At 38.8% G+C, this 12,937-nt stretch overlaps 1 protein-coding gene across 1 annotated transcript in view; it reads right to left on the bottom strand.

Annotated features, from left to right (window-relative positions):
• The window catches only part of TNFRSF11B (TNF receptor superfamily member 11b), a 30,135-nt gene extending 18,922 nt beyond the window's left edge, over window positions 1–11,213 (bottom strand). Inside the window, exon 1 of the mRNA XM_003823325.6 lies at window positions 9,394–11,213. Within this exon, the coding sequence (XP_003823373.1) occupies window positions 9,394–9,504 (111 nt within the window). The 5' untranslated portion in view covers window positions 9,505–11,213. The remainder of the gene's footprint in view (window positions 1–9,393) is intronic.
• Between the last annotated feature and the right edge of the window lie 1,724 nt (window positions 11,214–12,937).

Genomic DNA, 12,937 nt, shown 5'->3' on the forward strand with positions numbered 1-12,937 from the left:
GATGAAATGGAATAGAAACTAGAAGAAATGGACTAAAACAGAATTCAAGCTAAACCTGTAGATATTGACTGCATGTCTATGATGTGCGAAACATCATATTGGAATCCCTGAGTGATATGGCAAAAAATAATAGCTTAGTATACTATATTATTATATATGGGGCTATATACTCAGCCCTTTCTTCACATGCTATTATCATTCCATCCCCTGCAACCATCTCTAATGAGATATGATTATCCCCATTTTACATATAAAGAAACCGAATCTCAAAGAAGTTGAGTGACTTTTCAAAGGTGTCAGAGCTAGCACACATTCAAGCTGGGATTTAAATCCTATCCCATCTGAACCTAAGCCTTTAACAACTGACTTTTCCCTCTCGGAGCTTGCAGTTATGAAGAAGATTGACATATAAATGGTCAACTACAACACAAAACTCAATATGATTTACTATCTATCTATCCATCTACCTACCTACCTACCTACCTATTTGACCATCTGTCTGTCCACCTACCCACCTATTCATCCATCCATCCATCCACCTATCTACTCATACTGGTGAATAAATGCTTCTCCCTTCCTCTCTCGTCCTAAAATACTGTACTTTACACAACCTCTCTGGTAGTTATTCCTATGAGATTGAGTAATCAGTTGTAATTTATACTAAGCAGTAGCTTCTCAGTAATTTGCTCCCTTGAATTTGTTCTCCTTCCTTTTCTATGTTACTCATCATACACTTATTCCTGCATCCCCAGGATTATACTTTCTAAAAGGTACTAAAACAGAAAGTTTTTTGTTTTATGTTCTGTTACCTAGGGAATCTGGGCTCATGTCCACTAAGGCAAGAGCATTTAATTGCTAAAGAAAAGAATTATGGTAAACACCTGAAGCTGAAGGAGGAGCTGAAAAATGGATGAGAAGTATACTAAAATCACTTCACCCAAGGATTTGACCCTCATGAGCCCCATCCTGGGCATTCTTAACCCCTGTGGAAGACTCTGGGTTCAGGGTATCCACAGAGGCTTTCCTCTGATTAATGGGTATTTTTTACTGGACTCAGCTAATAGATATATACTAGTATAGAGCAGAAAAATTTCTCAGCTGGGTAACATTAGGGAAAGTTACCTAACTTCTCTGAACCTCAATTTCCTTATCTCTGAGATAGAGATACTAATCTCTGCATCATAGGCTTTTTGTGAAAATTAAGTGAAATATGGCATGTAAGGTCCAAATACAGTGCCTATTCTAAAAATGATTAGCATCTTTCTATTTTATGGCTTCCTCCTTTTGGCTTGGCTTAAATGGGTAAAAGTTGTAGATGAAGATAACTGAACTTCTACAAAGGAAGGGTCAACTGGAAGCAATGAAAAGCATGATCCCTGTTTGGTTACTGTCACATAATAGGGTGTTTGATTTGGAGTATACTGGTGCCTGTTGACCTTCCCACTCTGCAGCCCAGCTAACCCTTTATGTAATCTAAATTTTGAATTTTCGAAGTTTCAGCAGCAGAAGACAGAAGAGATCCTTCTTCATGAATCCTTCTAACAATAGCTTTGATGAAGAAGGAGTTGAAGAATCTAAAATCACAGATTTAGTCTTTTGGGGGTTGTAAATGTTCTTTGCAGTTGCTTACCTTCAATGATCAGATATAACTGGGATTTGGCTACTGAATAAGTCAAGGCTGGTTGGGTCTTATGTCATGCCAATAAACAACTTCAACCATCTCACTGGCTTAAAAACAGCACAGGTTTATTTCTCAGACATAGTCAAGTCCCTAGTTGGTCTGCTGAAGACTCTTACCATTGTCCTCTGTCCAGGACCTAGGATGATATAGCAACCAATACCTGAAATATTGCTGATTTGCTGTCAAGGAGGAAAAGGGAAAAAACAAACAACTTTGGGAGGGCTGTATACATCAACTATTAAGTGCTCTAATTTGTAAGTGACTTACATCATTTTAACTCATGAGTTACTGGCCAGAACTATTCACATTCTCCCCGACCCCATCCTCACCAGGAGGCTAGGATACACAATCCCACCAAGCTTCTGGAAGGCAGAAGAACTGGGAACAACTGGCAAAGAGCACAAACAAGTACATCACCCTCATAAACATTGCTCATGCTTTCTATTGGCATTTATTTTAGCACAATCTAGTTTTTTTTTCTTTTTTTTACATTTTTTACTGGATATTAAAAGAAGAGACAGGAAACAGAGCGTGGGTGCAGAGGTCTCTGTCTATCAGCCTGGTGTATTATTCAAGTGTAGTTGCTAATGGTCATGCCAACCTACCCATTATCATGCTTATTCTGCCTGAAGGTTTGACATGTATTCCAAATAATGGTGTGCAGTTGTCAAGTACTTCCTTGTGAATACAAATTCAAAGAAAATTCCACTCAATGCATCTAAGGAGACTGCAAGTGACCATAATTATATCTCTTCAGTAAGTCCTGAGGGGATGTCTTGAACCTGGCTTTTAACTAAATGGGATATGAAAAATATGCACATTCATAACTTCTATGCATATTGGCTAAAGACAAGAAGAATGTGTCTCAGAATGAGAAAATCTTTTTTGGCTTAAAAAAATAATTTTTGACTCCAAAATATATAAGTCATACTACCTACTATCTAAAGGTAGGTAACATTTCAAAAGCTGCTTCATCTTGTGGTCTCACTGATTTAAATAGAATTTCTTATACATGAACCAATGGGGCAGAATAAACTTTGACAAAGGCAACAAAATAGAATATTTTAAAACATTCCTATAATGTTTTTTATAGACAAGTCTGTTTGATATTTGCATGTTTTGAGCAGGAAATAATGCACAATTGTGTGTGTGTGTGTGTGTGTGTGTGTGTGTTTAATTCAGATGGCAAAATCTTTAAACTGCATCAGACCTTCCACATATGACCTATTCTAACCTCTATTTTAGAGATGCTGGAAGTAAGACCCATAGAAGTGGTGTCACCCATTGGAGCTCAGAGACTAAATACAACTGAGAACTTTGGAACCTGGCTTTTAACTAAGTGAAATATGAAAAATACACACATTCATAACTTCTATGCATGTTGGCTAAAGACAAGAAGAATGTGTCTCAGAATGAGAAACTCTTGCCTCTCACCACTGCCATTGCAAAAGTATTGTCACCATGACCCACAACTGAATTGTTAAATTACATTTTTTAGTGATGGTGGTGGTGGTGAAATTGATGCAAATTGATGGTCAGGAGAAGTTTTTAAGGAATAGAGTGCTGATATTCATATTTCTAAGAATAAAAGAAATCATTTTTTTGGAACAAGAAAGTAGTATTACATGGCAAGAGAACTGAGGTTTCTGGATCAAAGACCAGAGAAGAAAATCGGATTTACTAAAGGCAGCCACAAAGCTTAGATGAGTCACTGTCTTGTCTTGAATCTAAATCCATCTTGACACCTATTTTCCTATTTTATTCGTGATTATTGAAGAGGCTATTATAGAAAAGGTCCAGTCTGAATTGGAGTAGAAATCTTAAAGCTATTCATTTTATTTTTAAAGAAGGTGGCTTCAAGGAAATTAAATATTTTAATAGGTATTAAGACTATAAATCTAGAGAGGTGAATTTTTTAAAAAATCACAACAATAAAGAGGTAAATCAAAGCCATTATCAGCACATTACTTTTTTTGGAAGGGCTTTAGGAATTACATTTCATTTCCTCTTGCATCCTCTATCCATTTATGGTGTGGCTGATTCAGGTGCTTCTGAGAAATTGGGGTGAAAAAAAAACTACTCAAGTACCTCGGAAATTATGCCAACTTGTAGCTGGAAAGAACAATTTTAGTGTGTCTGTAGACTGTTCTAGCCTCATAACATTCATTTAGAGAGGCCAGGTAAATGTGAGAGAGAATGGGTACCACTCAGTTTCTTAGCTAATGTGTTGTAACACTATTCTTATCCCTTACAACTGTCTAAAAGGATTCTTTTTTTAGACTTTCTCTGCTAGTTACCCCAAAATATTCTGTGGTAGTGAGTTCCAAAAACTAATTACATGTCACATAAAAACACCGTCCTTGTATCTATTTCAAGTTGGCCATACCTCACTCTTTCTTCTCGCATAGATAGTTTACGGATGTTCCTAGGATTTCCGATTCACTAGTTCCTGCTATTGTGGGTTGCTAAGTTTTATTTTGATTTTTGTTTTCTTTTCTAAACATGGCTGCTACTGCTGTTCATATTTGCATTTTGTTTACCAGACTATCGATATCAGAATTGTGCTCTGGGGGCGGCTTCACACTCTTCTTTCTTGGCTTGTGAAGTCATCCATCTCTATGGCTCCAAAAATCTTCTCTAGGCTGTTGAGACACATTTTAAAAAAAAATCTCCAGCCCAGGCTTCTCCTGCACTCTAAAATATTTTATATCTAAATGCCTACTTGACATCTCTACTGAGACATGTTACAAACACATAAAATTTATCAAACCAAAAATGAACACTTGATGTCCAAACCCACCATCATTTGTTCTCCACTCAGTAGCTGTGTATACCGGTATTCTCAACTCAGTAGATAGCACACAGTCCCAACTGGATGGGAAGGCCAGAAAACTGGTACAGCCAGGCTTAGATTGCACTCCAAATATCAATATATGAATCTGGTACATTTTTGTTACTTGCTTAAGAATGGGCTTTTGTGAAGGTATTGATATGAACCTTTATAGTAGGAATATATAAATGTATTTAAAATATTGGTCAGGTGGGTAGGGTGTTATGTGTATCTTTTCAAAGAGATCAAAGTCAACATTAGAAGTGAACTATCTGGCAGCAAGCTAAATTCTGTTGGAACATCCATGGAAATTGCCAGTGGCAGTAAGCTAAATTCTGTTGGAACATCCATGGAAATTGCCAGTAGACTATCCAACACCCTAGCAAATCTCTTTATAGCTCCTTTAACTCAGGAAACACACCTTATTGTCATGCATTATGGAGACCTTGGGGCTACAAATGAACAAGATGAAAATCTGTGCTTGCAAAGAGCCCATACTTTGCCACAGAGGTGGTGCTATCCCTTAGGAGAAGTTCTAGGAATCTGTGGGGGCATTTCTCCGGTCACAATGACTGTATGCTGCTGGACATCCTGAACAATAAAGAATAATCCCACGTCCCACACACATTCATGTCCTATTGACCACTGATATAAGAAATCTAAGTAAAAAAATCTATTATCTGAGTCTAGATCAGAACTCCATTTTATATACACACACAAAGTGCTTTTTGCATAATTGTTATACATACTTAATTTTTCAGGAATTTAACAAGATAAATTTGATAGAAGATTATTAAAATTTGTTCTGTTTAAAACTCTAGCAACATTTGTTCACCATTTCAGAAAATCATAGCACCAAAGCCAATGCTAACCATGTTTTTGAGTCACCAATATTACACGTGTTCCCCAGTCTTTATTCCTAGTGGTGTGTTTATGGCAATTTTACAAAAAGATGTCAGCATATCACTACTTCTTTAAGTCTTCAAGTGAAGCCTATTTTATTATAAATTACTTTCTTTTTATTACTTCTTTATAATATAGTTATGACAGTATATTGATTTTTTAAAATTATATGTGTAGGTAAAATATATGCACTCTGAATTTCATTTCAGGAGAGCAAGGAGGTTGTTTCAAAGGATTAATTGTAAAAGTGCATGAAAGAAATCTGTTATAATTGAGAACTACTGCCCTACAGGGTAAACCATACAAATATCCTGATAATTTTGGCATCTCTGCTCCATTGTAGCAACATAAGGAGCAGCTAGACATCATCAGTCAAGGCTTTAATGCAAACAAATTTTTGTAAGATCACTGTTTCCCTTCAATATATTCCCCAGCCTTTTTTTTTTTTTTTTCTTTTTCTTTTTTGGCTGCAAAGGAGAAACTCAAACTAAAGGAAATGCTATCGGTTAATGAGATGCTAGAGAAAATAATGCTTTTTACAAAAAGCTTTCACACAAATGGAACATGCCAGCAGTGGGGGGCTGAGGGTTGCCAAGAGCAAAACCCAGCAGGCAAGTTAGTGGCTAGGAGAGCAAAAATACCTGAGTGTGTGTTTAGTTCCTTTTGATCAGCACTGCCATAGCTCTCCTTCTAGAACTAACCGGATAAACCATCTGGTGCAGAACGCTTACTTCCTCAATCAATGGAATTTCACAGCTGTAGTTTCAGCTTAAGAAGTAAAATTTGAAACTAGATCGAAATTAGAAATTGTGCTGGAGGTTGCTAGGTGACCCGGGCCAGGAACATTGCTACGGACAGGGATCAGGACTGTTTTGGATCGAGGGTATGTCAGATTTTCCTAGAAACTTCAGAGTATTCATTCTCTTAAAACAAAACAAACAAAAAAACAAACAAACAAACAAAAAAAACTTAACCACTAGGGGGAGGGAGAGGAAACCAAAATAACAATAAAACAACAAAAAGCCCCCAAAGGCATTATTCTACAGGAAAACAGACAGACCAGACATTTTTCCTGAGAAAAAAATAAATCTACCCCTCCCTGCCCACTTTTCCACCCCAACTCCTAGTATCATAACATTAATTCAGAACTTAGCTTTGAGAATTTCAATGGATGGTTCCGATACTACATGATGGGAAGTTTCAGCCATCAGTTAAAACCTAAGCCTGAGTGAAGCAGAGCAGGCCTCTGCTTAACTGCATTAAGGAACATTCCAGGAAAGCCCATGTCTATGACATTAGTACTAATGACAACATCCCATCCCTACCTCCTTCCCTGCTTGCCTACCAGCATACCCTTTGCACTCACAAAAAGAATCTAGAATTCTATTTTGCTACACAATCTTGCCTTGTCTCACTTCTTTGGTCCAAGATGCCTGATTTTAAATTTCCAACAATGAAACATCATACCCCTCCTCCAGGATGATGGTAGATGGCCATCTCTCCCTCCTCTGAGTATCATCAGCACTTCGTTTACATAATTCACTTGGCTCTAGATTGTCCTAAAGTTAGTTATCTGTGAGCATCGTGCTAGGAGCTAGTGTTGATATGAAGCAGAAACTTTATGTGGGCATCTTGGATATATGCATATCATTATTATCATTTTATAGAAGACAAAACTAAAACTCAAGAAGTAACTTGGCCACAGTCATTTCTCAGGTAAGTGGTGGTACTGGTATTTGATTTTTGGTCCACATGGTAACACTGCACTAGCAGCTTCCATTATAAGGTGCTATATGGCAGAATCTTTTATATTCCCAAGTCACCCAGTAGTTTCTTTTTTGCAACTCTATATACACAATTACTTGCCCAATATCTGCTTTCTCCATTAGACTATGGGTCCATGGTGAAAGGAATAGTGTCTATCTTGCTTTTCACACTGTCCTGATGCCTAGTGCCAGTGGAATGCCCATTATAAAGAAATAAATATCTGTGGTGCTTCTAGTTCCTACAGTGGCACCTTGGTTTTACAAAAGGGCATCTGGACTCTATGTGTAAATACAAAGTGTCCATTTGCAATCATTTTCAAAATAAAGTAAGTCTCAGAAGCTAAAGAAAGGGGAAGCAAAATTCTTCCTATATAAAGTATTTACTGTGTTCAAGACATATACGAAGTCTTCTCTTCTGATAATGCTGTATCATCTAAAATTAGTATTATCTACATGTTTGTCTATCTTCCTGTACAGACCACATATAAAAATATTTTACTATTTAAATTTATGGATACTTCTAAATAGAAACTTATATTATTTAGTGGAAACCCTGAAATTTAACTCATTGCTAGTATGTTTATTATTAATTAAATCTTTGACAAAATAAAAAGGGCTAGGAAGAATAAAAATGTCCCCATATTAACAGCAGCGTTATTTATACTAGCCCAAAACTAGGATGATTAAATCAATTGTGGTGTGTCCATACAATGGAATACCATACAGCAATGACAATGGACAAATTTTTCTATATCCTACAGTAGAGATGAATCTCACAACAGAACTTTCAGTGAAAGAAGTCAAATGCAAAAAATTGAATAAGTTCCATTTATAGGAAGTTCAAATACAAGCAAAATTCATCTATGTTGTTCAAATCAGAATACTGATTGTTCTGGCCATAGACACAGTAGTGATGGAAGCTCTCGAGGTGCCGATAATATAAATCTTGATCTGTGTGCTAGCTCACAAGTGCTCACTTAGAAAAACTGCATTAGGCACTTACCACTTGCACAATTCTCTATGTGTTATATTTTAATAAAGGTTTACCTTTTTAAAAGCACTCCATAGTATCTCTAGCGATGAAGTTATACACACACACACATACATACATATATATTTTAACATACTTATGGGTAGATTCCTATCCAACTTACCTGTTCTTTAGTGTCTTTACTATTTATTTACTTATTTATGTTTCTGTATCCTAGGAACTAAGTAGAAGACTACCTAGCCTTCTATTCATTATTTGTGGGTTGGAGGTTGAAATTCAAACATTTACTCAAACACATCCAAAACACATATGTGGCTTAAATATGGCTTTTCCTAGCCTTGCATAAATGTCTGATTCATATCTTGATGTACTCTACACTCTAGTGTCATAGAGAAAATAAGTCATTGGTCATAGAAAAACCTACATGCAAATCTTATTAACTTGATCAAAACCTAAGCTTAAAAAAAAAGCTAAGTCACAGAGATTCCTTTCTTTTCCAAATAACATTTTAAACACAATTTTTAGCCCTATTTAGTGAACTTCAATTCTTTAGATATGTTTTAGAACATAACATACTGCCAATATTCTCCACAGTATATTGAAGTTGAGAAGTGAAATAATTTTAACAATAAAATTTTATTAAAACATTACACAGTTAAGAAGTGTGTGTGAGAGATCTTTTCTCCTAATTATTCAAAATTTCCCATAATATTTGCATTAGAAAAATCTATCATGTCATATTCTAATTATAATGGTTTTAAGAAGACTAACGTCTTCTTCCAACTTACTCTGAATCTAAGGGACCACTTCTTTGCCACTAATAATAAAAGTTCAAGTTCATTAAGCAAAGATAATATGGACTACATGAGGGCGTTAATATTCTGAGATGAAGACAGAAGGTTAATGACTAAAACTTTCAAACAAGTTTCTCTCTCTCTCTCTCTCTCTCTCTCTCTCTCTCTCTCTCTCTCCCTCTCTCTCGCTGTCTGTCTCTCTCTTGCTGTCTTCCATAAAGTCAGCAAGAACTTTGCAGCGTAAAAGGACACCCTAGGGGAAGCATGGCATAACTTGAAAGCGGTTTCCTGCTCCAGCCTAACCCCAAGCCTCTCCTGGGAGGGAGCGAGTGGAGACTTCTCCCCGCCGGTCCGCTGGGAGGTTGGGAGACCAGGTGGCAGCAGCCTCCCCAGGCGCCGGGCACCCGTCGGCTGGCCCAGGGACTTACCACGAGCGCGCAGCACAGCAACTTGTTCATTGTGGTCCCCGGAAACCTCAGGGGCTTGGAGGCGGCGGCTGGGCGAGCGCTCCGGTGCGTCTCCGCAGCCCGTGCGCTCATCACGTTATATATAGCGTCCCGGCAACAGGAAGTATCGCCTGCCTTTGATCAGTCATTTTTCTATCCTGGACCAAACTTTGCACCTTTCTTTTTTAGGAAGCTTGGGCGGGAGCGGTCGGGGGGTGTGCAGAAAGCTCCAGGGTTAACGCTTTCAGGGCTGGGGCGGAAAGGATCCCCCAGGGAGGTGGGGCGTGAGGGGTGGGGCGGTGGTGTCTGGCCCCTGGGAGAGCAGGGGAAAAAAAAGCCACCGGGCTGAGGAACAAGGCGGCTGCTGTCTCCGCGGGGCTCTGAGGTTTCCCGGCCCCTTCCCGCCAGCGGCCAGCCTCCTGGCAGCCGGGACCAGCGGTGGGAGGGCTGGGCACACGCTGGGCAGCTGCTGTGCTTGTGTCTCCTCCACCCTGAGAGTCCGATTCAGCCAAGATCCGGACGCAGTTGGAGTGTGTCCCAGACCTTTGTCCTCTCGCTGGGCGAAAGCTGTGAGTTTCCGCCGTACCCGGCTGCCTGACCCCTTCACTTCGGGTTCTGAAACCTCAAATTACAGGGCCCCTCTTTATGCATGGCATTGTCTGAGCCCTTTTCGGGGAGTTCGCAATCATTCATCTTCAAGTTTACATAAACCATGTAGTAGGAATTTTTCTAACTAATGTCTGATTGGCCCTAAAGCCCGTGCTATTCTGCATTCACTCCTTGTTATCTGGGGTAGTTAGAGCCAGAGAGAATCTGCAGAGTGAAAATTGGACTGCCTGGGGCAGGGATAACCTTGCGGAGCACTGTTTCCTTCACCAACCCCACTATCATCAAAGGGCTATTGGTATCGGAGCTTCCTACGCGCTGAACTTCTGGAGTCGCCTCCTCGAGGTCTTTCCACTAGCCTCAAGCTATTGACAGAAGTTTGGCACTTTGCTCTAGGGTTCACTGTCTCCCCCATCAATTCCCTGGTCTGGAAGTTAGACTTGATGACTTGTAAAGTGTAGTCCCATTCATGGATTACAGTTCGCGGGTTGCCACTGAAATTGTTTACAGATGGCTGAAAAAGTCCCTGCAGAGCTGCTTCCCCATCAGGGCCAAGTGTTCAAGTTATATGTCTCCAGAGAAGGGCAAATACTGCCTTTCATCAGATTCAAGGGAAGGAAGGTGAAGAATCAGGAGAGGGGACCCCTGGGGAGCAAGGATGGCTTACCAGGATCAGAGCATCTGCCCCTTCCAAGGGACATCCTTCCACCACGAGTTCAAAGTGGATCCATAGACTGTTCCATGCTGCAAATTACAGAAGACGGGGTGTCATTCAGCTTTGTCCCTCAAGGGCCAGAATGTAACAGCATGCTGGTTTCTTAAGTGAACTAGTGAATAAATGTAGCTCAGTGAGTGTGGACAAAATTGTATGACTCCAAATCACTCCTTGTATTTTGAATCGTAGTTTTGACATCTGCAACCTGAGATATCAACACTTAGACTTGCCATGGGACTCAAGTCAATCCAAGTGTTAGTAGTGAAACACAATATAAATAGCAGTATTATTGTTTTTGTTAGAGTAATGTTTGTCTAGGATATTATTTGAAGGTGTTTTTCTCAGAACATAAAATGATGCCAATATGTGGGTGTCAGACCTTGGAGAAAACTAATCAATAACTGAGTCCTTCAGTGTTAACCCTGGGAAAGGTTTACGTCTCCCTAAGCCTCATCTATAAGATAAAAATACACTGATATTGCAGAAACGTAAGAGAAAGAAAATGGGAGCGTTTAAAAAACAATTATATAAATGATGGTAATCACTAATTATGAGCATTAAATAAAGTAATGCATGTAAAATAACTCAGCACGATGCCTGGCCCATAGGAAATATTTCCTATAGTTATGATTATTCTAGGGGAATACCTAAGATACTGGCCTTTGTAACCTAGATTTGAGCCCCAACTCCAATTTTTCCTAGCTCTGTGACCTCAGACTAGTTGCCTAACCTATTTTTGTTTCCATTTTTTGTTATTCCTATAATGAGGATAATAATCACATCTACCTCAAAGTATCATAACGGTTATTATAAAGATTGAATTAGATAAAAGATGTAAAACACTAAAAATAGTGTCCGGCACATAGTGCTCATTAAGTGTTATTATCATCTGAGGTTCTCATGGGGACGTTTGTATAAGCACAAGGCAAATCTAGATTGTAAGCTCCTGAGGGCAGGAACTACATATTTTTCTATGGTATTCGCTGAAGCTTTTAGCTCAAATTCTGGCTTTCCCTGTAAAGGAGCGATGGTGGTAATTTGGGGATTCAGGGGATTGGTAATTAGCTGTAAGCTGGAGACAGGTTGGGGCACCATTTATCTAGAATCACAAAATAGACTGTGTATTGATTGTGCATCTCAGGGCCTAACTGTGGGCCCTTTATTCATCACTCACTGACAGGAAACTGACAGAGACCATGAGTTATCAGTCATTTCATCTGTTATATTCTTGGAGCAATCTGGCCAATCCCCTAGGGTATTTCTAAGTAATCCACTACTGTGGGCTGCAGGCTTTGAACACTCTGAGCTGAAGTTCATTTTAAGATTTAATTGGAATGGACCCAGGGATTCCAGACTGAACCCAAAAGGGGACATTTGAACAGTAACTGGAAGATTACATTCATCTTCCTGTGACAGATCCCTCATCGGCAGAGGCCATCGGTGACATTAAGCAGAATGTTCCATAACTTTAACCTTCTGTTTCTAGGCACCAGATATATGTGATGCTAACTTTCTAGGGGACACCTCATCAGATATTCCTCATCTCTTCTTTCCTAAACTCTTCTGAATTAGGTCCCACATTGAATAGATTTTGGATTGACCCCCAGTGACTGTCTACTGCCCCCAAACCCCATTTCAGCCACTTCTAAAGCTTAGAGAAATGGTGCCTGAATATTAGGAGTTCCTACAGGGAAGACACTTTATCTCTTTAGCACAGTAGCACAGCCTCTGATCCAGATGGTCATTTATAATCATCATCATAATGGAAATACCTGAGACTCAGGAAAGCAATTGACTTAGGTGATTTGGGAGACAAGGCATGCAGCTCTAAGTTAACTGAAAAGTGTCTAAAACATCTTGTGCCTACACTTCCTCACCTGAAAATTGGAAATACCAGTTCTGGTTATGCAGAGAAAAGGATATTAACTTGAAGAACAAGAACAAATTCCTTGTTATTTCATGGTTATTAAAAAGAAGTTTTATTCTGATTTTATAAAAGGAACAGAGAAAAAGGAGGAGAAAAACAGCAGATAGCCCATTGACTTATTTTATTAATGTTTATAATTTCTTCCTTAAAAAACACAATTTTAACCATATTAATATTTGAGACACAAACTATTTGCCTTTATAGGTCATCTAGACTATGTTTTAAAATGTATATGTGTGTATGTCTTTTAAAAAATAATGTACAGAAAGGTAAAGGTA

This window comes from Pan paniscus, chromosome 7 (genome assembly GCF_029289425.2).
Source record: "Pan paniscus chromosome 7, NHGRI_mPanPan1-v2.0_pri, whole genome shotgun sequence".
Classification (NCBI taxonomy): Eukaryota; Metazoa; Chordata; class Mammalia; order Primates; family Hominidae; genus Pan; species Pan paniscus.